Source organism: Bombyx mandarina, chromosome 02 (assembly GCF_030267445.1).
Source record: "Bombyx mandarina strain Sakado chromosome 02, ASM3026744v2".
Lineage (NCBI taxonomy): Eukaryota > Metazoa > Arthropoda > Insecta > Lepidoptera > Bombycidae > Bombyx > Bombyx mandarina.
In genome coordinates, this window is record NC_143209.1 from 3,374,502 (window position 1) to 3,402,408 (window position 27,907).

Below are 27,907 nucleotides of genomic sequence, written 5' to 3' on the forward strand. Positions count from 1 at the left end.
ATATAAATAAAAGAAACAGTTGTAACTAAAAGCCATTTTTGCTTTGTAACATATATTTCGTAAGCTTTAACAATAACTACTTACATATTTATTCGCGCTTACATTAACGCCTTCCTCTATTTCTACTAATACATGATAAATGTTTTATTATTTTAATCATAAACTTCAGTTCGAAAAAAGATGAGGTTTCATTCCTCAGGCTACACATTTTTAGAAGCATAAAAATCATTAAAAGCATCAAAAAAATCGTTCCAACACGAATTCAGGTGTATTTGTCTTTTCAGGGTGTTCGGTGATTTTTTAACCGATTCTTTAAAGAAGTCTTATCGTAAAATTACCACATTTGAACTTATTAAGTAGAAGCACAATAAATTGTAGCATCTATAGAAGTTTCGCTAAATTAAACAAAGTAAAAAATGGCTATCGGAGCCTCTGATTTCGAAAATAGCTGAAGTATTCCATCACAGTTACAATAATACATATTTGAACCTACAATTAATAATAATTACAGTATTTGACAATTATGTTCAACAGAAGATAATATTTCTATCGATATGTGTTCATCTACATCTTAATTACTATTATTTTTCTCAAATTTTTATTGATGCAGCACAGCAGTTTTTTTTTTTTAATTTACTAAGCCCTAAATTATAAAGTAGAGTATATTTCAAAGATTTAATTAGATATATAGTTTTATTATTACATATATACTTCTATCCAAAAAGCATATGCTAAAACCAACTCTTTATGTAACGTTGAATATAGAGTTCCGTAAAGGATATGATCAACTTTTACTAAATTTTTTCTTCAGAACCTTTCTAAATTCTAATGCAAAACTTATGTTATAATCTTGTTATGATAAACAGTTGATACCTAATGTAATACTTAAGCGCTATTATTGTGCAAACTACGTTATAAGCGCGGATCTATTAGGCTCTAATCTAATCTAATCGATAACATAGACGATATATTGTTTTACGCCTTTGTATGTATTATATTTGCTTTCAATACTAATTTAAGCAGTTTTTTCCTCTAAAACTAGCAAATTTTTCTGCTCACAGTGACAGTACATTTGGATGCTATACAAGAAAGAATCATTGAAGCAATTAATTTAAAGTATCCGTATTAATTACCACTACCAAGTTTTAATTTACTTGGAAGTTTTGCCTTTGTAATGGAGGCATTTCTTGCAAATTGCATCTGCCTTGTTCTTGATTGACTGAGTCGAAACAGCCCTCTCAGATTCAGGCTTAGAATCTTCATTGTCAAAAGGTCCTTCACTGAATTGCTGAATTAACTTTTTAATGTAGCTTCCGGGTCCTCTGATAGTCAATTTAGTATTACCATCCTGAGTTTTTTCAGATCCATCATCATTCTTACGATAATCGCTAAGCATTTGTAGGCCATCTTGAAAATTCTCGAAAGCTTGGGTTATTTTATCTCCAATATTCAATTTATCTTGGATATCGCTTAACTGGACTGGCTTGTGTTCAGTTTCTTCAACGATTTTATTGGATCCCGTAGGAGTTATTATGATTTCGCTATTCTTCATGTCGATTGTTATTTTAGCATCGTCAAGGCACAGGCCAGTTAAAGCCACGTCTACAGATTTGGATCTGTGCTGCCGCGATGGTGCTGGAAGTTGCAGTTGATTGGCATCAACGCTGGTCTCTTGTTTGATCGTTCCTGTTGATATAACTGGTGATGAAGACAATGATGACCTTTCCCCAGGACTCGAGCCTAGAAAACGAAATCATAAATAAGCATTCATACACACAGTGCTAGCTGATTACATAGTTAGTAAGTAAATTAGGTAGTTGATCAAAGATTTTGTTTTAGTATAAAATTGTTATTTCAAATTATGGTACTCTTTTATTTTTCATTTAATTATAAGCCTCCACCTGTAGATAATATTTTACCTCAACATATTTTGGCTTCAATTGTTTCAGTGTTTGCCCCTAAAATCACAGAAAAATTATTAGTTCACACTTCGCGATACAACTAGCCATGAGATAAAGCTCTACTTTTGTTCTTCGTGTTAAATCTAAATGAATATGAAAAGTTCGGTTTGAGCAAGGTTTTGAATGAAATAATAGACGGTGATAAAATTACAACGAAAATATGAGTTCACAATAGCTAGCAAATACACGCAATGATACTAAAACAAGCTTGACCGTTTCACTAGCAACACATATAGCTACCAATGCGTCTAATACGTAAACCCACCATTGGAAGCATCTTCTCTTTCTTCCTCGAACTGCGGCAGAGGCTGTTCTATCATCATGCCTTGGACCATATCCATGCAAGAGTCAAGAGAGAACTTCTTGCCACACATTTTGATGCCACGGATACGTCGGCGCATCTCTGGTTAGTAAGTACAAGCATTGTGGGTTAGGTTAGTAGTGTTTGATTGACTCTTGGTAAACAAATATGTTTAGGTATAAATATATTAGCGGTTTTGGTCTCTTCTGATTTAAATAAATATTGACAAGGATTTAATAGAATCAAAACTTACCAGGACTGTCCTTAGGTTCCATTTTTAGTTGCGCAAAAGTCTGCGCGCACGATGTTAGAACCTGTTCGTAATCACAGATGGCAGCGTGAGTTCCGTTCACGATTTTTGGACTCATCGGACTGTTTGCGAGAAGAAGACTTGTCCCGAAAGTCGCGTTTAATTCTCGGGTTTCTGGAATGTCAACTCCAATTGAAAAAAAGTTTTTTTTTTGCTTAGATTGGAACGAGCCTACGGCCCACCTGGTGTTAAGTGGTAACCGGAGCCCATAGACATCTACAACGTAAATGCCGACACCCACCTTGAGACATGAGTTGTAAGATCACACTTTTAACAGTACAACGGCTGCCCCGCCCTTCAAACCGAAACGCATTACTGCTTCACGGCTGAAATAGGCAGGGTGGTGGTACCTACCCGTGCGGACTCACAAGACGTCCTACCACCAGTAATTAAGCAAACTATAATTTTGCGGCTTTGGTTTTTATTACGCAATTTTATTCCTTCACCGTGGAAGTCAATCGTGAACATTTGTTAAGTACGTATTTCATTGGAAAAATTGGTACCTGCCGGCAGGATTCGAACGCTTATGCATCGCTACATACGAAAGCACCGGACGTTTTATCCTTTAGGCCACGACGACTTCAATTGATTATTGAAACGATTTAAATTAGCCTTTTTAGGATATTAAGATTGAGATGAATTTCGTTTTGTTACGATACCCTCTGGTTTCTAACTTTGTTTTCATCATCAATTTTCCTGGATAACATCAGCACTCATGATTCTTTATTAGAAAGGGATTGCTTTCTCCAATCCAATCAGTCCTATTCCTAATTCGACACGGCACGAATACCGTCATTGTCGTTGTAATACTTAATATTTTATTATTAAATATTTTTTAATAATATCCTCTCTCAATTCCTTATAGCAAATAAGTAGCAGCGGTGGGATCAAAAAACATAATAAAAGATCCTCGGTATCCCACTTTTGCCACCAATTTGCCCCCCGGCTAGGATTAAACCCACACCCTTAATGGTGAATTTATGTTATGTTGTGTAATGATGCGGATTCTAGGATTATTAGAAATAGGATTCCGGATCTGGAGATACATCTGGATTATGGGAATAATTGAATCTTAAACAGTTTATATACTAAAGCTACACTTAAAATTATCACAATAGTGTATACAATTAGAAATTTATTTATTTATGAAATAATCGTCACCTATAAGTACCTGAGGTTGTTCAATGATCTTGTTAAGCTTACTGTTAAGAGTTTCGAGGTTATCTTTCTAGTTAATAAACGAAGTAGTCAATAAATTTAGAAGTTATGAAATGAAAAGGCTAGTATGTTTAAGACGAGTTCTAGGAAAGGACACGGCTGGATCAGAATTATTTGGATGGTTTGAAATGTATTTGATAATTTCAAAGTCACCGGTAAAATGACCTATTTTTGTTTAAACGTTTGGATACCATTCCAATATACAGCCGTGTGGAATTAAATATCCATCTGTTCCCGTTTAGTTCCTACCATACTTCGCTATTTTTCGGATTTAGTGCAGTACACTCGATTATAGTTTCGATCTTAGTATTACACTAGGCTCGTTGAATTGTAACATAAAGGGAACTTTATTTAATTTTAGTTGATGTTTGGGGTAATCGATTTTTCCGTGCATTGCATTAAAGAACTCATTCCCGATTAGGTATACTATCGTTTTAATCGCACGATTATCAGGCATGGAAATTAATATCTTTGTAACAATCTCGCTTACACATATAAGAATAGGTTATACTGGACAGGGTGTTGACATTTTTACAATTATAATTTTCGGATATTAACTTACATTTACTTAAATCATTAAAATCACAATATTGACTTCTGTCTCTTGAAAACGCAATATAAATATTAATAGGAATAATACTCGTAGTAAGGTAAGATTCGTTTTTAAATGACAATTAATACATACTTATTTCTGGTAAGTTAATACACGATACATGCTTATTTCTTACACACGATACATATAAAGGGTTAACTAAAGGTATCATAACAACAAATATGATTTTGCTATTGTGACAAAATGTACTTAAGCAAGATACATCCATTAATGTATGAACATTACATGGGTTTAAATGTATTGGAAGCTCTTTAGAACTTGGTAGGAGTCTATAGTTACCCACTAAGTCATTACATAGCTGTTGAGGAGAACATATAGCAACATAAAGAACATTATTCTTACTGAACGTTAGAACGTTAGAAATATCTTTTAGTTTAAATGATAAAGTGATTAAGCTATTTTCTAACATATAAACAACTTTCATAATTTTAGTTCTAATATTTAATTAAAGGATTCTTTAGTCACATTTTTTGATCTTTCTAATATCCAGTTGACAATGCTGTTCAAGGATTTTATATTAGCTACGAGGTTTTTGATAATTTCATAGAATATTTTAAGAGTAGAGGTAGAAATGACAATGTTTTGTTTCATAAGGACCAAAGTCCTTTTGTAGAGTTTGAACAGCGTTGTCGTAATGAATAGCGTCGTCCTCATCCATGGTGCCGAATAAATATTTGAATCCAGCTTCAACAATATTGGACAACCATGCGGACCTCTTAGTCATATGATTAAGGAGATGAGGAAATGAGTCGAAATTATGAGCATGTCTGCATATCTGACTTCAAGAGGTTGAATAACATTTTCGCATTCAATTTCTACAAATATTTGACTCTTGTAACATAGAGTACATGCTACTTTTAGAGCTGCCTATATATATCTAGGTGAGGCTTGATAAAATATATGTCTACAGGTATCACTATACTTAGATGTTCGTGAACCAACCGGATCAAAATAAAAGCTGATGTTAGAGTTCACAAAATCAGGATCTGTCATCTAAATAGACAAAACACTGCAATCTGAAAGTGCCAAATCAATCTGAAATGTAGATGATGCGTTTTTAAGGCCAAGGCTGAATTTGAATCGGCTTTGGGGAACAGTAAAAGCAGTCTTCGTAGAATCCTCAGGGTTCATTTGGATTTGATGAAACCCAGAGGCGAGATCCAATGTGCTAAAATATTTGCTTCTACTAAGTTGATCTCATATTTCGGATGTTTAAAATGGGGTATGAGTCCCAGACAGTGATTTCATTATGTTTTCGGTAGTCTATGACTACCCTCCACTTCTTTTCACTAGAAACGTCTTCTTTTTTGGGTAGATTGGAGACGACCAAGAGAGATGGGATATGCTGAAGGCTTAATGATACCTTATTCTAACATTTTACGGATTTGTGTATCGATTTCCTGGTTGTGGCACTCCGGAAAGCGATAGGTTTTTTTAACATAGAGGGGGGTAGATGTTGTCGTTTTTATTTCGTGTTTTATTTCATTTGAATATGTCAACAGATCGCCAGGGAGATGGAAAATATCTGAAAATTATTGGCAAGGTTGGAAAAATTGTGGTTTCTCCTCATAGTTTAGATGGGCGATAAGAATTTGTCCTATTTTATCCAGTGGTGTCAATCTTAACTTTAGTACGGTTGTTCGTATGTATTCACGACGGATATGTTGATTCTGGATTTTTTTTTGGTTTTGATGATCCAGTTGGCAATGTAGGTACGGATGTTGATTTAAAATGAGACCTTCATGAATTTTAGTGTTTAGTACAGTACATTCGATTTTAGTTTCGGAAATCTTGGAATTACGCCAGACTTGTTAAATTGTAACTTAAAGGGAATTTTATTTAATTTTAGTTGATGTTTGGGGTAATCGATTTTTCCGTGCATTGCATTAAAGAAGTCATTCCCGATTAGGTGTACTATCGTAAGGTGACAACGTCAAAGTTGTGTTTTAGTGCGTCGAATTGGATTAGGGATATGCCCAAGGGTTGATTTTGTACCCGACGAGCCAATTTGAACTTAATAATATTTTGAGTGATTTCAGGTAACACTTCGATTGACAAATTAGATATCAGGATAATAGACGACGCACCTGTGTCAATTAATAACGATTGGCGGGGGAAAATTAAATTTTTAGAATTTTTCACTACGGCGGTGCACTGGTTCTAGTATCCCGTAGGTTCCTGTGGGGGGGCGAGTATCGCCAAAGGATGAACAAAAAGAGGCCGAGGCTAGGTAATTTTAAAATGAGTAGTAGACGTACCTGGCAACCCGTCGATGGCTCCTTGTAGGCTGCAGAATCCAAGAAACTTGACTGCTGGACGACGCGTAATGGCGGCAGTCGGCCTGACGGCTTGAGAACTCTCCTCTAAATTAGTTATGCTCACTAAACCGGTATAACACTCGCACTACGACGATGATGATCGTCCGTAGGAGTTCGTAAGAGAAAAGTAGCAAAAGTCTAAGATATTGAGATGTAACAAGCGGCAGATGCTCGTACCAAGCGCGCGATATTCGTGTAACTGTCATTCGATGACCGGGCGTGAGTTGACAAGTTTTTTTATTTACCCTCATCAAAAAAGAACCAATGAAAATGGCTTCGAAGAAACAGAAGTAATTATTTTTATATAAGGTACCTATATTTATGGAAGATATTAGTAGTTTAATATAAATAGATTCAGAATCGTGTGGCGATTTGTTGATAATAACTGTTTTTATTGGAGTTTGGGGTGAGTGTTGTTCGCTTAAATTTTCGATACGCATATTTTTTGCACTCGTTTGGCGGGTTATTGCTGTCCTCCATTGCGTTTCTTTTAAGACATGGTTGTTGAAGTTTGAGAAATATTTAAGCAACAATGAAGTTACGTCACGGTGTAATAGTCGGACAAACAAGTAATTCGATAACGCTACCATCTCGACGTGATAAGTTCTGGATAGTCGACGAAGCTATTCGATGTTCTCAAGGACTAAACATATTGTAACTTAAGTTATTAAAATTAGTTTAATATAATTTACATTCGGATACAAAAGTTCTTAAATAATTTTCGTTACAGATTATACTAATTAATATTAAGGGGATATAATATGTTAAACTTTAATTAGGTAATGTCTATAAATCCACAATTTCTTGACTCGAGATAGCACTGGTTCACTTACTACATAGATGAACACCACCATAGAAAGAATTTCGGAGGCGTGATGCTGTGGCTTCTGTTGCTTGGTCTTGGCTTGATGGATTGCGTGGCCTCAGGATGGAGATGTAGTTGGGGCTCGACTTCACCCCATTTGCGTAGACGAACAAAAGTAGACGGGCTCGAACAGATGAACTTGAATTTTAGATTTTTATGATTAGGTAAACACAAGTTTATCTTGTTTACACTTCGATTTTCACTCCTAAGATTTGTTATACACTTTTGTATTTAAGTATTCTTTTACACTTTTATGTTTCACTTCACTTTATTGCTTTCTGAAGGTATTTGGAGGATACCGCAGATATTTTATTACTTTTTTTGATCCCTTTACGCTGCCACGAATTTTTTTTTAAAAGATCCACTCTCAATTCCGTATAACAGTTTGTAAGTTGGAAACAAAAACCTTACCTTTTAATGAGATTCTTGGCTTCTTGACCACAGCAATGTTACCGTTCTCCGAACCAAACGCGTCGGTTAATATCTCGGAAGCTACAATTTTGATTTCGTTCCAATCGTCTGAAATACAGATACATAATTCTCTTAAGAACATAATGCAAATGTCGCGTCACAATTGAATACCGAACAGTTATTGAAGAATTCATCTGTGAATAGCTGGATTTCAAGGCTCCAGAATTTTAACCAACAGTCATATTAGGTACCGAAGTCCATAGATATTGTTACGCCGGTAAGAGTAACGCCATCAATCGCCGAATAGTCGAGCGAATATCGAAGGATATAGTATTATCTAGAACGTTCGAGAAGTAAAACGCCATCTATTGACAGATAGCGGAAACAACTACTAGAGATGTGTAGAATATTCTCGATAGTTCTAGGGATGAGGTATCGGCTATAAAAACGTTGTAGAGATGGCACGCAGTCAGTCAGTAATCGGAACTACTCGAAGCGAAACAGCGAACGGATCACCTGAATCGGAGCGGAACAAGCGAATTGAGAGTTTTAAAGTGTTTGTTGAGTGTTTTAAAGTGTTTGTGAAGTGTTGAATACAGTTTTTAAGTTATACTTTGGTGAAATTTTATTTATCCTGAACCCTCAGCGCGTAACAATATCATAAGCCCCAATAATTTTGCTCTTCGATTTCATTGGAAGTCATAAGCACGCCTTAAGTACAGATTTACATAGTCAAATTCTTATCTGCCTGAGAGATTTGAATCACTGGAATATTCGCATCGCTGGATACGAGTACATCGCTTATCATTTAGACCACGACGGCTTGTTAGCCTTCGTAGGAGGGTAGCTAATTACTAACTCAATTGTAACTTCATTTTTTTTAATATGAAGCTTTTGTCTCCATTACTTAACCCTCTTAACATTGACAAATAATCGGGCCAGTGTAAAAGAAAAATACCCAAAATATCCTGATTAGTCGTCCTCTGAGAGGTGACGGTGAATCTGATGACGTAGATGCCTTTGAAACAGGCGGGGACGGCGTGGATGTAGCCACGAGCGTTCAACCGCTTCAGGAGACGCTCGGTGAAAGCGTTGTCGCCTTTCAGACGGAATGCCACCATACCTAAGAGATATTACCACTATAAAGTTTATCAGGGGTGTGGGTTCTACAATTATAAACCTTGTGATCAAGTCAGACCATTCATATTATACTGTGCATACTAAGCATACTCATTCTAAGAATACCGTGTTGCCCTTACAGAGTTGTATATATCAGATTTTCTCTTAATCTCGATTCCGAAAAGCACCCTATGCATAATGAAGCTAGTTCAATTAACTACTAATTCAATTAGCCTATACGGATATTATTGCGAATCAGTCTAATTTTCATCAAACGCGGCCCCGATTATTGATAAGTTGATAGTTTTCTAAAGCGAATTTCGAATTAAAACTTTAAAAAAAGCTCAAGTTACCCAAGTTACTTGGTTGTGGAATTTCGAATCTCGGATCGGCCAGCACTAGAGCCGCGAATTTTTGGGCCAAGCGCACACCCTGAAATAATATATAAGTTTTGATGTTTAAAAAATGGAATTTAGGATAAAACAAATTTAAAAAATTGCCCAAATCTCTGGTATGTAGATATAAAAATGTGAACGGTTGCAATTAACATCTTCAATAACTTGAATAAAGACCTATTCTTCAAATTCATACAATTTTTTGGCAGCAAATTAATAAATAAGACATTGCTTTCAAAGTGTCCTGGCTCCCAACTAACTTAATATTAATAACAGTACGTCACATTGTTAAAAGCACGCTGAGGTAATCAATAGAGTAGTTTTCTAGATTCTTCTTTCAAAAGGAAAATAGAGTTAACTATTGCTCACCTCACGAATATGTTTTTGAATACCAACAACACCGTAGTTTCGCAGGACAAACCAGAGCTTTAAAGCTCTGAAACGACGACTCAACGGGATCTGCCAATGCTGCAAATTTAAAATAATCCTCATTTTTCTTAATTGTCTTTTATGTTTTTTTAAATGTGCTACCAATATCCGCTATAGAGGTGAATGTAGCATCATGCATCTATTGAAGGATTTTATCTCGCGAATACGTATTCAATCGGATAAATTTTGACTGCTTAAGTCTGCAGTTACAGGTCAGAAATGTATAGCTTAGATATCGTATTTTCATTTTACAGTTAGTAGGTACTAAGTTGTGCACTAAAACTTTCGTTTGCAATTTCTATTAGAGCCGCCTGGTGCTAAATGCTTACCAACACCTCGTGACTTTATGAATGTTAAATACATTTAATCTGGTATCCAGTCCTAAATTTATATTCACAGTTTTTGATTCTAAATATCGCTGTTGTCTACCAACCGAATCAATAGTTTTTATTTGAGCAGTATTGAATTCTTAAAATCAAGCACTAAGTTTTAATTTCCCATGCACTAAGCATCAACCCCCAGCAGCGTTGGCAACGTGGCGCTGTCCAAGCTTAAATACCCCACCACCAAAAACCCATCACCTATCATCAAACATCTCACAAGTAGCTCCTTCTTATTAGGATCTTCCAGTTGTATTGTTTTACCACATCCGTGTGATATTTTATTGTAGCCATGAAGGTTCTTTGTTTCGCCAACAGCATCGTATAAATCGTCATCTTTACCAATATCACCATCAACATCGGTACTCACTTCGACGGCATCAACTTTGGTAATATTACGATTCTCAATTTGTGTGATTACCCCATTGTTTTTGTTAAATTTGCTATCAACTTTGTTATCCTCGGCTTTCGGATGATCAATATCTTTCATAATGTTTATCTTTTTTAGTGTCAACTTTTTTATGTCTTCGTTCTGGGATCCGACCTGAGTTTTTAGTCACATTTAAAAAAAAACCGGAATGTTAATAAGAAAGAAACAAAATAAACCGTTAAAATTTCGAACTGATAAAAAATGAAATCTTAAAAAAAAACTTACCATGTAATCTATTGCTTTTCCTGTTAAAGAAAACATTATTTTTGTTTAATTAATTTCAAATTACAGTAAACGGTTTTAGTTTTGTTGAAAAATGAAACTAAATGTATTAATGCATAAATACTATTGATTGTAAATAAAATACGCCACAGCGTACAAACAGGTGAGTCGAATTGTGGCAAAATATAGTATGCTAGTATGTTGGTAAATATATTCATATACATATATTTCTCTCATTACTCCTAAATGTACTAAAGGTAAATAATATTACAATACAATGTCATAGGCTGTCGATCGACTCACAAGTGCTCACTAAAGCCACTTTTAGACGATATGCTTGTAATCGGGAAGTTAAAAAAAACACAATTACCTGAATTTTCGTGTCTCAAGTAAATTGGATTGACATTGAAGGTTCGATGCAGAGCAGTACTGTCCTTTACCCTATAAAAGAGAACAAGTCTGTAATACTTTTATTTCTATTCGTATAACCTAGAAAACTCATTTATACATTTGATTTTTCATAATTTTCTTTTATTGCATAGTTGGGTGGACTAGCTCACAGCCCACCTGGTGCTAAGTGGTTACTAGAGCCCATAGACATCTACAGCGTAAATACCGCCACCCACCTTGAAATATGAGTCCTAAGGTCTCAGTATAGTTACAACGGCTGCCCCACCCTTCGAACCGAAACGCATTACTGCTTCACGGCAGAAATAGGTGACCTACCCGTGTGGAATCATAAGAGGTCCTACAACCAGTAATCTTGCTTTAACCCACTTCTCCCGTAACTACAACCGTTTTAAATAGAATTTATTCAGACTCATTAGCCAAGCTAGAATTTTCTTCTGAGTTAAGAGATTCAGTCTTCGAATATCCATAGTATCTTTCATAAAAAATATTGAACGACTCAGATCAGGCACCGAACAATCGTGCAAAAGTTCAATAGTCAAATTAACCAGTAGATCGAAGAGGCGATCAGATATATATCGGTCTAATCTATTTTGGATATTAACGATAATAGGCTAGTCTCTAGCGTAGATTTATTTCATAGTTATATTTTTTACATCTGGATATTTAACCACCAAAACCAACCAACCAACACCAAAACGCCTATATCTTGGACCAATTTGAGAAGTTATTTTGGATATCTACTCCAAACTAGACGTGCCTTATGGTGTCTGCGTTTGGTTTGGGGTTTGTATCCAGCTTCCTTCAGTATAATAGTGATGTCAAACAAATTAAATTGAAAAAAACAATCAAAAAATAAGAAACATCAAACTCCATCCAACCGTATAAAAACGTAGATACAGAGACACACATTAAAATTTGAGGTAATTTTGATATGATTGTAACGTAGATTTATTTCTAAAATTTACTTCGATGGAAATTATCTCTCCAAAGATTTCAAAAAATAAGTTCTGGGAAATAGTGGTGGTAGGACCTCTTGTGAGTCCGCACGGGTAGGTACCACCGCCCCTTCCTGTTTCTGCCGTGAAGCAGTAATGCGTTTCGGTTTGAAGGGTGGGGCAGCCGTTGTAACTATACTGAGACCTTAGAACTCATCTCTCAAGTTGTGTGGCGCATTTACGTTGTAGATGTCTATGGGCTCCAGTAACCACTTCACACCAGGTGGGCTGTGAGCTCGTCCACACATCTAAGCAAAAAAAAAAAATCGCTTGAAAATTTTCTTTACTGTTTGTTGTTCATTGAAAAAAGGAATAAGTATAATTGTTACCACATCGCAGTGCAGTCAAAGTTCACCATTAACCATTTAGACGGGTTAAAAGCGAAGGAATCGGCAAGTTCCACGCCATCCAGCCAATGTCTGAAAATTGTTCATTTTGTAATTTCTCACTATATAAAGTGAATGTATAGAGTGCGTTTGTTCATTGCGAACAGAAATTGAGCATGTGCCCTATTGAGTATACCCATCATCAGTTATTATAATAATAATAAGTCGTTTATTTCTTGGTTTACAAAGTTTAAAAAAATATATAATAAATATAAATGTATGTATTAGTATTTAGGATGTAAAAGTTTTGTAATGAATCAGTAAAATTTAGTTAGCAAGAACCCCGGATCGGGTAAAGGCCTCCTCCAAAGATGCCCAAGCGTCTCTATCTTTTTTTTTTTTTTTTCGGGTAGAGGGCTGAACCTCCTACGAGGTCCCTGCGCAAAAGCGTCTCTATCCTGTGCTACGTCTATCCAGTTTGGGCCAGCTGTTCGTCTAAGATCGTCTTCCCATCTGGTTAGTGGTCTCCCTCGACTTCTCTTGCCCGTTGAGCCGCTCCAAGATGCCATCATCAGTTATGTTGCAGAAAGTTATTTAAATAGACCTAAGGCTCCTATTCCTATTCTCCCTATAGGTTCCTATTCTTATAGCTCAATAGGTTCCTATTCTTCTTCCACTCCTTCCATTCCTTCTTCCGAAAACCCAATAGGTTCCTATTCTTCTTCCACTTAATGCTAGACAGCTTTGTTTCATTGCAAAAAAAAAACTATTTACCACTCAAAGAAAACAACGCTATGGGGACTCATTAGAAAATTATTTTTGCGAATTAGGATATGCGATACCTGTATTCGGGACAAACGAAAGCGCTTCCAGCATATGCCGCATCCACGTGTAGCCAGGCTCCGTGTTTCTGGCAGACCTGACCTATCTCACGGAGATTGTCGAACGCCACAGATCCTGTTGTGCCTAATGTTGCACACACCTGAAAATAGCGAGTGTTTTTTTTTTAAATATTGTCTCGATCTGCAACTCAAGATAATTAAAAACTCTTCACTGAAATACCTATCAAAATTAAAGGTAATTATAATTGCAATTAATGGTATGCTTTTGAAGTCGTCTTGGCCTAAAGAATAAGACGCCTTGTGAGTTCGTATCGAGCGATGCAACGGTGCCGATGTTCGAATCCCGCAGGCGGGTACCAATGTTTCTTATTCTTTCTTAAGTCGTAGTTTGCTTAATTGCTTGTGCATCTTTACGAACTTCTAATTTCTGTTGTGTAAGTCTGTGAGACTTAGTAGTAAAAACTCGTGTGCCAAGTTAGGTGGCGACATTTATGTTCTTAATCTCTATGGTCTCCGGTAACCATAACACCAGGCGAGCCGTGAGCTCTTCATCATCCCATGAAAAAAACTATCATTATCTACTTCTTCAATCTCTATCTGTGTTCCGTTCTTCGCTTCAAATAGAACTGCATTCTCTTGTTCTCTATGCCACGCTTTTTAGTCGGCTGCGTTTAGAATTTTCCAGAACACTCAAAAGATTTTCAAGTTGTTTCGATATCAGTTTTAGCTTAATGACGACAGATGGCGTTACTCGTACCAGCATAACAATACCAAGATATTATAGCCTTGCCCTAGTGCCGTACTCATATTAGTAATGTTTTAATTAAACTACACAGAAACGCGCCAAAGATTTAAATAAATGAAAATGTCAGTGAAGGAATTTCACCTTCTCTTTCATAATAACTGTCATCTAAACTGGAAATGACAGTGATCATGAGATCTGCACCATGCGGTCCATGCCACCCATGATCGAATACAGACGAAGAACGTCACATGTGGTCGCGATCCTCAGTAGTAAGGGAACGATATAGAAGAAGAAAACTGGAGATTCCCAAAGTATTTGGGTAAGACGGTTCAATTTCCAAAATGAACTGATAATTCAGTCCCCCAAAGCCAAATCACTTTTCAAAACTTATTTCTAGTTTGTTTTCTATTTAATACAAACTCAATCTTAAAAACAATTGCAGCTTAGAGGGACAGAGACAGAGAGAATATACTAGACTTTATTGTACACCAAAACACAATTGAAATTCGAAAACTATCAACAGGTTGGTAGGTGTAATTGCACAAAATGCGGCAACAAACATTTGCGGCGACAATTTTTTTTTTATTGCTTAAATGAGTGGATGAGCTCACAGCCCACCTGCTGTTGAGTGGTTACTGGAGCCCATATACATCTACGACGCAAATGCGCCACCCACCTTGACACATAAGTTCTAAGGTCTCAGTATAGTTACAGCGACTGCCCCACCCTTCAAACCGAAATGCATTACTACTTCACAGTAGAAATAGGCAGGGTCGTGGTACCTACCCGTGCGGACTCACAAGAGGTCCTGCCACCAGTAAATTATTCAGAGAAATACTGAAAAAGATACAGCAGTGTGTTGCGATGTGCTATTAAATCAAGATCGACCAAGCCATTTACGACATTATTAAAGAAAACACATAAGACATATACCACTGAATATACATATCTACAGTTATTATTTTATTGTTTTCTTCGGGAATTAATTAATTTCAGGCCTATTATATTCTTTGAGAATTCTCGGTTTTGAACTACTGGTGGTAAGGCGTACCACGTCAGGCATCATTCTGCGCGGAGACCGCATACTGGACGTCGTAACGTGAACAGATAGCCAATGAGGTGGACCGATGACTTGGTCTAAATAGTTGATAAGGATCGGAAGGAAAAGGATAACGGTGCTTTTAGGTACCCCAAGCACCGGTCACCGTCCTGGCCGAACCCGTCGCTTGCGACGAAGGGCTCAGCGAGTAAATTAACCCATAGACACAGCCCACTGAGTTTCTCGGCGGATCTTCTCAATGGGTAGCATTTACGATCCGGTGGTAAATTCTGCGAATAGCAACACCTCCAGTTTGAGCCCCAAGAGCTCACCTACACGCTAGGGCAACGCTGAAATAGCCTCTCAAGGCTATCAGCATAGGCAGAAATTTAAAAAAAGAAGGAAAAGAATGGGATGCATACAAAGAGACCCACTCAACATTGTGTGGACGCAGGTTGAAGAACAGAAGAGAAGAGAGTGTTATGAGAATACGTAAAAAAGAAACCTAAAGTACCACTGAATAATGCAATTTAATAAAGCTCTAATCGGAGCTTTTATTAAAATCGCTAACATTATATTTTGCAAACATTAACGAGACGATTCGGGACGCTAACGATGCAATCGATTAGATTAGAAAGCTGAGATATGATTTAGCTTTGTGCAAACTTTCTCGGGATTAATCTATCGGGGTGCAAGGGGGAGATTGGCCAGACCACGACCCGCCTGGTTAAGTGGCTGACGGATTCCAAAAATACATAGCCTAAGTCGAGTCGAGCTCTCAAGACTACTGTACAATAGCTAACCCATCCTCAAATCAGAATTTCATTTTGCAAATCTATATCCTAATGAAAGTCGTTTGCTACACATATTAAAGGCGACAATTGCAATTTTTTTACAGTCAAAATACTAAAGAAAACATTGCCCTGGTTATTATCCTTAATTTTTTATTCCGTTTATATCGTATATAATTCATCTATAATAATCGACAAATACCTCTTTTTCGAAATCGATTTTAAGTCAATTAATTATGTAGCGCTTTTCGATAATCATGTAATAATAAGATGGAGCCATCTCGCTATCTTCAGGCGTTATTCAATTATGAACCCTTCCGAGTTTCATATAGGCTTCTAATTACTTTTTGCCGTGTCAAGGAGTTTTGCGTATCTCTCCCTTTAGGTAAAATAGGCTTGTTGACAAAAAATTTACGAGTCATTTTGGCGAGCGTACGACAAATTAAGTTTGTTTTATGTCGATCAATTTAAGTTTTTTAATTGCTCATGCGGGTATTATTACGCTACCGGAGTCCATAGACATCATGTTTTTTTTATTTTTATTGCTTAGTTGGGATGACGAGCTCACCGCCCACCTGGTGTTAAGTTGTTACTGGAGCCCATAGACATCTACAACGTAAATGCGCCACCCACCTTGAGATATAAGTTTTAAGGTCTCAGTATAGTTACAACGGTTACCCCACCCTTCGAACCGAAAAGCATTACTGCTTAAAGGCAGAAATAGGCAGGGTGGTGGTACCTACCCGCGTGGACTCACAAGAGGTCCTACCACCAGTAGGATTACTATCACTAGTAGTAATTGGACTAGGACAACTGCAATATATTTATTCGTTAATTTTTTTACGTTGTAGATGTCTATGGTACGTAACCACTTAACACCAAGTGGGCGGTGAGCTCGTCTACCCATCTAAAAAAATAAGAACATGTTGAATTGAGTAATAAATAATTATTATGTCTTTCTTTCTCGCTTTTGATTAAACTTTATCGCGTAATACCAAACAATAAATTATCGTCAATTTAAAAAGCATCTCTCCAGTCTATGGAGGACCACAAATCCCATTGCAGAAAGTATAATATTTTTAAAATGATATTGCGACAAAGCCTTTCAATTTCATCATTAAAATGGGATTGTTTTCATTTCTATAAACATAGGAACGTGGTCCGTCCCATTGAGACCAATTTGTGTTGAAGCAAGGATTATAAATGTCTGAAAAGTTTGGTGTGATTCTCGAGAGAAAAGCGTTTTTTTTTTGCTTCCTTCGCATCGTTATATTTTGATGATGAATCGTTTGATCGTCAGTGAATTTCACAGAATTTTATTTAGGCTCTTAAATGATTTATGATTTTTTTTCCTACTTATTCGCTGGTGGCCTAAGAGGCTATTTTAGCTACGCCCGGACGGATAGGTGAGCTCACGGGCTCAGCCTGAAAGAATTTGCTAACACTAGCTTTAGCAAGAGCAGTGCTTCGCAGAATCTATCACTGAATTAGAATCGCGACCTACTGAGAAGATCCGGCGAGAAACTCAGTGAGCTGTGTCTGTGGATAAGTGTTTGATTTACGCTGATAAAGATTCACATTATGGCCTGTGGTTGTCTTACTGGTGGTAGGATCTCATGTGAGTCCGCACGGGTGGGTACCACCACCGCGCCTATTTCTGCTGTGAAGCAGTAATGCGTTTCGGCTTGAAGGGTGGAGCAGCCATTGTAACTATACTGAGACCTTACAACTTAATCTCAAAGTGGGTGGCACATTTACGTTGTAAATGTCTATGGACTCCAGTAACCACTTAACACCAGGTGGGCTGTGAGATCGCCCATCCATCTAAACAAAAAAAAAGTATATTAGCATTAATAACGACGGTTATGTTAATATAAATCCGTTTTCTCGTAAAAAACGATTTCTCGCAGACCTACTACTACATGCAATTAATCTTAAAACCGTGCTTTATAGAACTTAATTGGCTACCGGTATTTCTTTTATAACTTGGCCCACCCGCTAATACCTTGGCTAAGTAATACATTTAAATTTCTCATTGATGGTGCTTCATTTTGTACTTAATTCCTTCATTACTTTGTATTCTAAATTTATTATTTTCACCGTCAGTGGCATAGGCATAAAGTGGTAACTGTTTGAATCGCTTAGAGGAAATTTAAAGTGTGTTTTAGCGGTAATATATGCATGTACTATATGTTAGAGATAATAGATATACAACAGTATAGATTTCCACGTATTGGACTAGATATCTAAGTTATTCACATGGCAACACTGCACCAATGCCACAGACATATTGCAAATTGTCAAATGTCAAACTGTTGACTATTAATGTCAATGTAACTGTCAGTAATGTTTTGGAGTTTATGGCCTGGTATCTAGACCTTTAGGCCAAGTCTTGAGTACTTTTATTCGGTTTATTATAATTTCCCCTCTGTATTTTTGATGAATTTTTATATAGAGGCACGTAATAGGAATTATTTTTTAACATATCACTCAGGCGGCGAGAGGGATCTTGCACTGTCACTTGATTTTGCACTATGTCGCTAATTTCACTGACAAGAATCAATCTGTCGAACGAAAAGCACTCACATATAAATATGAAATGTTCAATATCACCAACAGAATTATTGCAACTGTCAGTAATGGGTTCGTTCATTGTATGGAGGGTAGAAGTAAGGAGCCTTAGTGTAGGATCTTAATTTACTTGAGGGAGTTCATATAGAGTCTCTTCTTTATTTCGCCGTAAAGTCGTGTTTTATGTAATTAACACCACAGTTGAAACAATAGACATTTGATTGTTGTAGCGGCATAAACAATTCTAGGTTATTATATTATATTAGTCATTAAACACATTATAAACTGTTTTTACGTTTTAAATTTTCGGCGGTAAAAAGGTCCCGTGACACAGACTATATTCTTATACCCACCTCTCGTGCGTTCCGGCTTACGCATTATAAAAAGGTGCGTTCTTAAACGCCACATACTAAAAAGTGTCAGCTGGAAAGGTGCCAATGAAATGTGCGCCATGATAGCAAGCCATAAACTACCACGTTTCACTTAAATCCGGCACACTTCACTCTGCTTAAAACTGCTATATTCATTTCCACTTCCTACCACTACCACTAAGTATTTCGGTAAGTCGTCCAACAATAACTTGCTGTTTAGAGGTGATCACTTTTTCAACTCGTCCCCTATACAAGATAATCCTCTTTACCTCTACCCTCTATAGTTCGTTGATAGAGTATATTTTGCCCTTGAAAGGTCGCATGCGTCAGTCGTGCGCAGTGATTTCCATAAAAAGGTTAACAGCAAACACGTCAATTTCAATATCTGAATCCGCCGTGTTTATTTTTGGGTAATTAGACTAAAAACAGTACCATCTAACTTTACTTCTCCTGTTGGTGTGGAACACGAGTAAGAAATTCATCAGATAATGACCAACAACGCTCTTTCAGTATTATATCAAGACGCTGCGATCACCAACCGACCTTGGCAGGACCTGGTTGGACCTTGGTACCATCTTAGTAGCTGGTAGTTATCGTATCCTACCCAATTATGGCAGAAATCAAAATAATAGAAGAAACGCAGATGATACTTATTAATTATTCACAACAACATCACAACATTGGACGATCAATAAGACTGGTTAATTGAAGACTGGAGTACTTTGGAAATGTTCTTTCCAATCTACCTAATGGTAAAAAGACTTTCCTATCAAAATTTGAGGCAAGTGGAGACTCACCCAAAAAGGCACCAGGCCCTTTTCTTTGTCGGCAGCGATGGCTTCCTCCAGCTTAGGACCTCGCATGCTCTGCCCTTCATCAGACTCGATATACCTCATACGAACCAAGCCTGAGAGAGAAAAAAACGTTCAAATTTCTTCATAATTTTCTCCATCAAATACCAAATGATCAGAAGATTATTTCTGAATTATTTTGTTAACATTTTTACATGAGTATTTTTTTACATTTCTCTACATCAAAAACGCCTGATAGTTGCTCTACTTTTTGCATCAGAAAAAGATAATTACGTTAAAATTCAGATAGATCGTTGAATAAGGACTCACCAATTAACCCGGCCTTCTCGACAGAAGAATGCGCCTGATCCGAACAGTAGCAGATGAGATGTCCCAACAGCTCTGCCGCTTGGAGCTCTGGATTGAGCTTGGAAAGCTCCATCAAAGCCCTGGTGCGAGCTGCCAGTAGACTGACCAGAGTCGCTTCACTTGCCGTAGTCTGTTTGAATGGATCAAAGTCTCGCATCGTAAAAAGCTCTCTCAACCCATCTAGATAGACTCTTTTTTTGTCAGGGGGAAATCACCGGACTTTTGTCCTCCACTGGGGATGGAGGGCGGGGCATATCGGAGTCGAACCGACTAAAACCTCCTGTCGCTCAACAACCAGCATCCAAACCTCGCATGAGACAGAACTCATGAAAAGGCAAAGGGGGGAAAATGAAGCGTTTAGTGCGGAACACATGACCCATCTAGACTTTAATTGGTGGCAGGACATCTTGTGAGTCCGCGCGGGTAGGTACCACCACCCTGCATATTTCTACCGTGAAGCAGTAATGCGTTTCGGTTTGAAGAGTGGGGCAGCCGTTGTAACTATGCTATCTTAGAACTTATATCTCAAGGTGGGTGGCGCATTTATGTTATAGATGTCTACGGGCTCCAGTAACCACTTAACACCAGGTGGGCTGTGAGCTCGTCCACCCATATAAGCAATAAAAAATAATAAAAGAAAACTAATTTAATGTTCCACGCGGCATTGCTACCGGCAATCGAATCCATGGACGTCGCAAAATGAATACCACCACTAAATTTCTAAGAAACATACCTGGATAACTCCGCCGCCCGGGCTATCATTCTTCTCATTTAAGAAGCACTCCGGCAATCCCAGGAGTTTGCCCAGCCAGTTCATCGCTATAGTCTCCAATTCAGTACCGGCCGGAGAAGATGCCTAGTGTATTTTAATCAAAAGCATATCCTTTTAAACCTTTGAAGTATAAAAAATAATAGTTTAAAAAAAAACAAAAAAAAAACGCTTTTATAATCCGAAAATCCAACGAAAATAAAGTTTAATAAATTTGAATTAAAAATAGTGTAAGAAAAAATGATTTGATGTATTTTCTATTTTTTAGTTTATTGGATTTTCTATAAAAGCGTAATAAAAGCGTATTTTGTTAGTTTTTTTAAACTGTTATTTATTTTTTATTTTTTAGTTGAACATCATTATTTTCAATTTTTTTTAAATATTGAATTGTTATCGATCCTTAATAAGTATGCCAAATTTCGAGTTAATCCGACGTTTTGAAGGGGGTCAAAATCATGTTCAAAGATTCTGTTACATACGTGTGAAGCTAATAAAAGCGTATTAAAAAAATGTGGTCAAACAGACCTTAGCAATACACATCGGTCTTTTCAAAAGCACAATTCACTGCCTATTGCAAATAAATTCTTAATTAAAACTTGGTTAGCAGAACAATATGCACAACGCTGCCGATAACTCCAGGCCAAGATGCACCCTCTAATTCCATGTAGTCAGAATCACGTCTGCCCTGGTCATTTAATGTGCAAAGAAAAATAATCTTCTCCATAATTCAACTTGCTCAACGTTTTTCACTTACGTTCCTTTCCTAATATAGTGGGTAGCCATCATAGAACACAAGATATTTGATAGGTTCCTTAATCTCGCTATCGAAATTTTCAAAAGATTTTTGGAATTTTCGGAAGAAATTGGAACTATCGGTCTACCAAACGACTTCGTCAATAAGGAAAGACCTTCGCTTTCACGTGAAGCTCCAAACATAATTAATTCTGCCTAGGTTAAACTTAGCTAGACATCCGAAAAAGGCTCTCTTCCATCTGCCGGGAACGTGATATGAGCTTCTTCGGACACATCATGTGGTCTCCCAGACATGAATTAGAGAAGTTCATAATTACGGGTCGCATAGAGGGCAAGCGCGCCGTGGGCAGAACACCAGCCACATGGTCAGATCTAGCAAAAGAAGCACTTGGTGGTAGTCTGTACCATGCAGTTCATACCACCCATGATCGAGCACATTGGAAGTACGTCGCATGTGGTTGCGATCCTCAGTATTGAGGGAACGATATAGAAGAAGAAGGTTAAACTTACCCAGGTAAAGCAGAGGACGTTAAGAGCGCTCGATAACATGTCCCCCATAATTGAAGGATATGACGTCAGAGCCGGAAAGTACGCATGCATGTGCGGACTCTGCCAATGGACCAGCTGTGTGAGAGACAATAGAACTTGACATGGCAATTGCTTAAAGTTGCGAATTGACAAAGCTTAATGTTGATTCTGGCGGGTACCGATTTTTCTAATGACTTCCACGGTGAAGAAATAACATCGTGTAATAAAAATCAAACCCGCAAAATTATAATTTGCGTAATTACTGGTGGTAGGACCTCTTGTGAGTCCGCTAGGGTAGGTACCACCACCTTGTCTATTTCTGCTGTAAATCAGTAATTGGCGCATTTACGTTGTAGATGTCTATGGGCTCCGGTAACCACTTAACGCCAGGTGGGCGGTAAGCTCGTCCACCCATCTAAGCAATAAAAACTCACCCCGGGCATGATGTGTTGGTCTACGTCTTTGAAAATATCATCCCACTTCTCAGGCTTTTCTGGAGCTTCGGTCGGCAACAGCTTGTGGAGGTAGCCAGGCTGGACCCCCGGGTAGACTCGGCGGTCCCTGATGTTCTCCAAATAGTCCGCAATGTAGTCCACCATCTCTTTTGCTGTAAAGGAACGGTATAATGAAAATCACCAGATATTTTCCATTGAATAAATAAAATAAATAAATCACACACGATCATTTGGCCAGGGCCGGATTTAAACTTAATGCCGCTCCTGGGCACCGGAAAAAAATCCGCCCCAATACTGGAATTTTAGCTAAATTTATATATTTTATTTTTCAAAATTAAAATAACTAATTTATTGCAGAAACATTATCTTAAGTCATATATTCCAAAAACATAAATAAATATTCGTTAATAAATTTTGACTAAGGGTGACTCTTAATTATTATATTGCATCAAAAAAAAAAAACTAATTAAATTTCTTTAATTACAGAAAATAGAAAAATTGAATATTATTTTAAATCTCCAAGGAAATAAATTGATTAAATCATTTTGATTATTAATTTTTAACTAAAGTGCCAAAATTATAATTCACAAATAATCGATGAATTGAATTATCAATTAAAAAGAAAATATTAATTATTAGAATTAATTAAGGGCAATCTTGATAACACTAAAAAAAAAATTTTTACTTTCAAAATGTTGCCGCTCTGGGCACTTGCCCCGATTGCCCCTAGTATAAATGCACCACTGCATTTGGCTCCAAACTAGGATTTCCTGAACTGATGCTGAGACACTGATAAACATTAAAATAACAATTTTTTTTTATTAGATTGGATAATTTACTAAAAAATACTTGGAGATTATTAATACCGAATTGTTTCGCCACCATTACACACCAATAGTTTTGATCACAATTACACCATATTAGGAATTTCTTGAGTAGGACATCTTGGGTATATATTCATCTCTTTCCTACACTAGATCAAATGGAACTTACGGCCTTTACACAACAGAGAAAGGTTTAGGTTTTCTTAGCTGCACCACAAGGGAGAAATGGAATAGAATTACTGGACCTCATTTGACACTTAGGATGATAAAACTATGAACACAAAAAATTTCTGCACGATTTTTTAACTGGCAACATAATGCGTAAAAACAAACTAAAATTCATTAAGCAATAAGAATCTGACCAAGAATTCGATTTTTGCGGTAACTTAGAATATTTTATGATAAATAGTAATAAAATAGGTAGCAATAGTAAACTAAGAAAAGCCTCAAAACCGTGCTTCTTTCCTAGTAAGTACTAGTATGATTCGAGAATAGAAGGATACATCTTCTGCGAGGTTATCGAACATTTTTTATTTTTTATTGCTTAGATGGTGAACGAGCTCACAGCCCAGCTGGTGCTAAGTAGTTACTGGAGCCCATAGACATCTACAACGTAAATGCGCCACCCACCTTGAGATATAAGTTCTAAGGTCTCAAGTATAGTTATAACGGCTGTCCCACCCTTCAAACCGAAACGCATTACGGCTTCACGGCAGAAACAAGCAGGGTAAAGCATACCATCTGATGTTAAGTGGTTACCGTCTGCCATCCCGCTACTTCAGGGTAGTTAGGAGGCAATGCTATAGCTGGTAATCTAATAAATTAAAAATAAATTTGAATTAAAAATAGTGTAAGAAAAAAAGATTATTGTAAAAAAGCGTGCGGTGCTTTTCAGGATATTATCTAAATAACCTTTCTACTCATATCTGTTCATACAATATTTATAACTACTGATACCATGCACCCCACGCTTTTTTACAATAAAATCATTTTTTCTTACACTATTTTTAATTCAAAATTATTAAAATTTATTTTCTACTTTTTAGTTGGATTTTCTATAAAAGCGTATTTTGTTAGTATTTTCAAACTATTATTTATTTTTCATTTTTTAGTTAAATTTCAATTTTATCAATTTTTTATTTATATTGAATTGTCATCGGTCCTTAATAAGTATGCCAAATTTCGAGTTAATCCGACGTTTGGAAGGGGGTCAAAATCATGTTCAAAGATTCCGTTACATACTAACATACATACGTCTGAAGCTAATAAAAGCGTATTACCAAGGGAACATACGTTGTAAAATTGTAGACCCAGATATCAATTTATCCATAAGGCGTCCATCTTTCGGACCTTACCGCTCTTTACTCTGCACTACCTTTGGTTAACTGGTAGAGAATGCTTTAGGCATTAAGTCCGCCAACGTACATTTTACATGATGTGTTGTAATAAATAAATAAAGGTACAAAAATCGTTTGATGGTGTCAGTCTGGTCTTAAATATACGGTTTTTTACAATGTATGTAGTTCTGTTGAAAATTGACGAAAAACGTAGCTCTGGGTTCTTTCGAGGATGCGGGGGTACGAAACACGAGATGATTTCAGAGTTGATTTCATCTCTGCTCAGCAACTTCCGTACCCTAATTCTTAGGTGACTCTATAGGATAATATCAATTAGGCGTCCATCTTTCGGACCTTAATTAATGGGAATAAAGTCGATAATACGACAGATCTAATTAAGTGACACCACAGTTCTATGATTACGCTGATCAGGTATGTAGCTGATTTTGATTAATCCAGAGATAAAATTAACCAATGCTCATTTATTATAACCTATTCCCAGAACCGCAAAGGAGGTATAAGCGTCCTCACCATTTCAGCAGCATATGAATCATTAGCTAAACTGAGAAGAGTCCAATAGTGTTATGCAAATGGCACATCGACCTCATGTCTAGTGGCTTGGATGCTTTGCTGTCCATGGGCTACGGTAATGTAGACACAGCTTCATAAGAACCATAATAAAGTTTTAAGACGGCTTAAAATAATGTTTTTTTTTTTATTATTAGAACGAAATTAAAAAAATATCACTTTATCGTAATCTCGATTGTATTTTTTATTTATTGCTTAGTTGGGTTGACGAGCTCACGGCCCACCTGGTTTTAAGTGGTTACCGGAACCTATAGACATCTACAACGTAAATACCACCACCCACTTTGAGATATAAGATCTAAGGTCTCATTTTTTTTTATAGGCTGCCCCGCCCTTCGAATCGAAACGCATTACTGCTTCACGGCAGAAATAGACAGGGCGTTGGTACCTACCCGTGCGGACTCACAAGACCGCTAGTAAAATTAGACTATGGTGTACACATTAGCTTGTATTAATTTATTTATCGCTAGTGTAAAATTAACTAAACAGAAAGAGTATAGTTAAATTCTCGAAGGTGACTTGTAGATGAAGTAAATTCATAATAAAAAAAAAAACTGAAACGGACTTAATATGGATAGTAAAATTATTATAAACTAGCGACCCGCCCTCGCTTCGCTTCGGAAACATTAAAACACACATGAAACAAACAAAAAAAAAAAAAAAATTAAAAAAAGTAGCCTATGTTCATCAGGGACAATGTCGGCTTCTAATGGAAAAAGAATTTTTCAAATCGGTCCAGTAGTTTCGGAGCCTATTCGAAACAAACAAACAAACAAATCTTTCCTCTTTATAATATTAGTATAGATAATAACGTTACTCACTCGTTAATCACTTTAATTGTATTTAAGTTATTGTTTTATATATTCTTATTTATATGTATTTTTCATTTTATATTAGATTTTTTTTTAAAAGCTTAGTTTAAAAATCATGCTTTAATAGCTTTTATATTGTACATTATTCCCCTCTTATACATCGTATTTCTCTCTGCTAATGGTTTGCTGGAAGAAAACTCATGAATGAGTTAAGCTCGCCTTTGTACATAGTATTTAGACATTCTTTAAATCTGTTTTTATTGTATTTTCTTTTTGTGTACAATAAGTATAAATAAATAAATAAAATAAGTAAACGTTAGATGGCTTGTTAATTTCGCAACCTTTAGATATGAGCTCGAAATATCGACTGTATAACAACTGCTCCACCGTCTAAATCGGAAGGCGTGACTGCTTCGCGGCAGGAATAGGCAGAACTTCGCTACCTGCCCGAGCTGGTTAACAATACCTTCCACAATCAAGTCATGTTGCTTATAGCACCACGCAGCAATTCTCTAAATTCGATTTGTATCGATTTTCCAATCGATTTTCGTATCTGACTAACAGCTAAGACAGAAAAAAACAGTCGTTCAACACACTCCTTTCTTATCGAGTGTAACGAATCTATTTTCTAGCTTCTTTGTGTTTAAGAGCGGAGTCGGCTTTGTATCGAACACTTCATGCGAATCGATTCTCGAACTCATCAGCGATTGTAATTGAAAACTTTAAAAAAAAAAGTCTTATCCACATACTCATTTCATTGTTTGTTATGCGCGGAAAAAAAATTAGAATGATATGTAATATGTGTACATATGTTTTTTTCTACGGAAACTTCAGACTATGTAGTTCCGCTTTAACGAATTTACAAAAGTGACTTTATATATTGAGTGTAACTAGAGGTCCCGCAGTAGTCGAAATTCGACTATAATTAATTGGAATTGTAAGTTTGTACTCCATTATGACTGTATTTTATACTTCTATAATCACAAATTTCGCCAAGACTACACTATAAAAAAATATTAACAAAGACAAACAATATTTAATCTATTCTCAATTTGACAACAGACGTCAAGAACAGAAGTTTGACAATAAATAGTATGCATGCGTGTGTGCGTCAAATATATGGTATGTAGTGTGTGTAATGTTTTCTTTATTGATTTAATGTATCTTTTATGCATTATTTTAAATAAATATTAGCATTGTGCACTTCTTCTCTATATTCTTTATAAGTGTGGAAAATTTCATACTCCTCCGTCCGCGCAATTTTCGTAAAAAGGGCTACAAAGTTTTTGCTTCACGTATTAATATATAGATTATTGTGCAAATCGAACCGAATGAAAATGTAAATCCGTATTAAGAGATGACATGATTTTTTTTATTGTGATAATGTGCCTATAAAACAAAATTGTATAGTAATAAATAAGTAAATATTTTATTTAATCGCAAAACTCCATGTATTTAGTATAAAGTTATTGAAGAATTTCATCCAGAAAACCGCGAAAACTCCGCTTAAACGGTTAGAAAAGGAACCACAAATAGTAATGAAAGTAAAAAAAAGATATTTACAGTCCAAATATATACTCGTAATTATACTATAATAACTATTAAAATAGGTATGTAG

General features: G+C 36.4%; 1 protein-coding gene across 3 annotated transcripts in view; it reads right to left on the reverse strand.

Annotated features, from left to right (window-relative positions):
* Window positions 1-35: 35 nt before the first annotated feature.
* The window catches only part of Hdc (histidine decarboxylase), a 39,798-nt gene continuing 11,926 nt past the window's right edge, over window positions 36-27,907 (reverse strand). The window contains exons 3-20 of one of the 3 annotated variants that reach the window (XM_089735263.1): window positions 22,708-22,880; window positions 22,256-22,369; window positions 20,957-21,079; window positions 20,185-20,353; window positions 19,861-19,970; window positions 13,547-13,686; window positions 12,708-12,797; window positions 11,343-11,413; window positions 10,976-10,995; window positions 10,541-10,864; window positions 9,881-9,979; window positions 9,470-9,548; window positions 8,956-9,120; window positions 7,998-8,105; window positions 2,516-2,686; window positions 2,227-2,364; window positions 1,920-1,958; window positions 1,602-1,740 (exon numbers count right to left, since the gene is read on the reverse strand). In XM_089735263.1, coding sequence (XP_089591389.1) covers window positions 1,921-1,958; window positions 2,227-2,364; window positions 2,516-2,686; window positions 7,998-8,105; window positions 8,956-9,120; window positions 9,470-9,548; window positions 9,881-9,979; window positions 10,541-10,864; window positions 10,976-10,995; window positions 11,343-11,413; window positions 12,708-12,797; window positions 13,547-13,686; window positions 19,861-19,970; window positions 20,185-20,353; window positions 20,957-21,079; window positions 22,256-22,369; window positions 22,708-22,880 — 2,132 coding nt within the window. In that variant the 3' untranslated portion in view covers window positions 1,602-1,740; window position 1,920. Of the gene's footprint in view, window positions 1,741-1,919; window positions 1,959-2,226; window positions 2,365-2,515; window positions 2,687-7,997; window positions 8,106-8,955; window positions 9,121-9,469; window positions 9,549-9,880; window positions 9,980-10,540; window positions 10,865-10,975; window positions 10,996-11,342; window positions 11,414-12,707; window positions 12,798-13,546; window positions 13,687-19,860; window positions 19,971-20,184; window positions 20,354-20,956; window positions 21,080-22,255; window positions 22,370-22,707; window positions 22,881-27,907 lie in introns of all 3 variants that reach the window. The other 2 variants (XM_089735256.1, XM_089735260.1) reach the window with 2 other exon arrangements.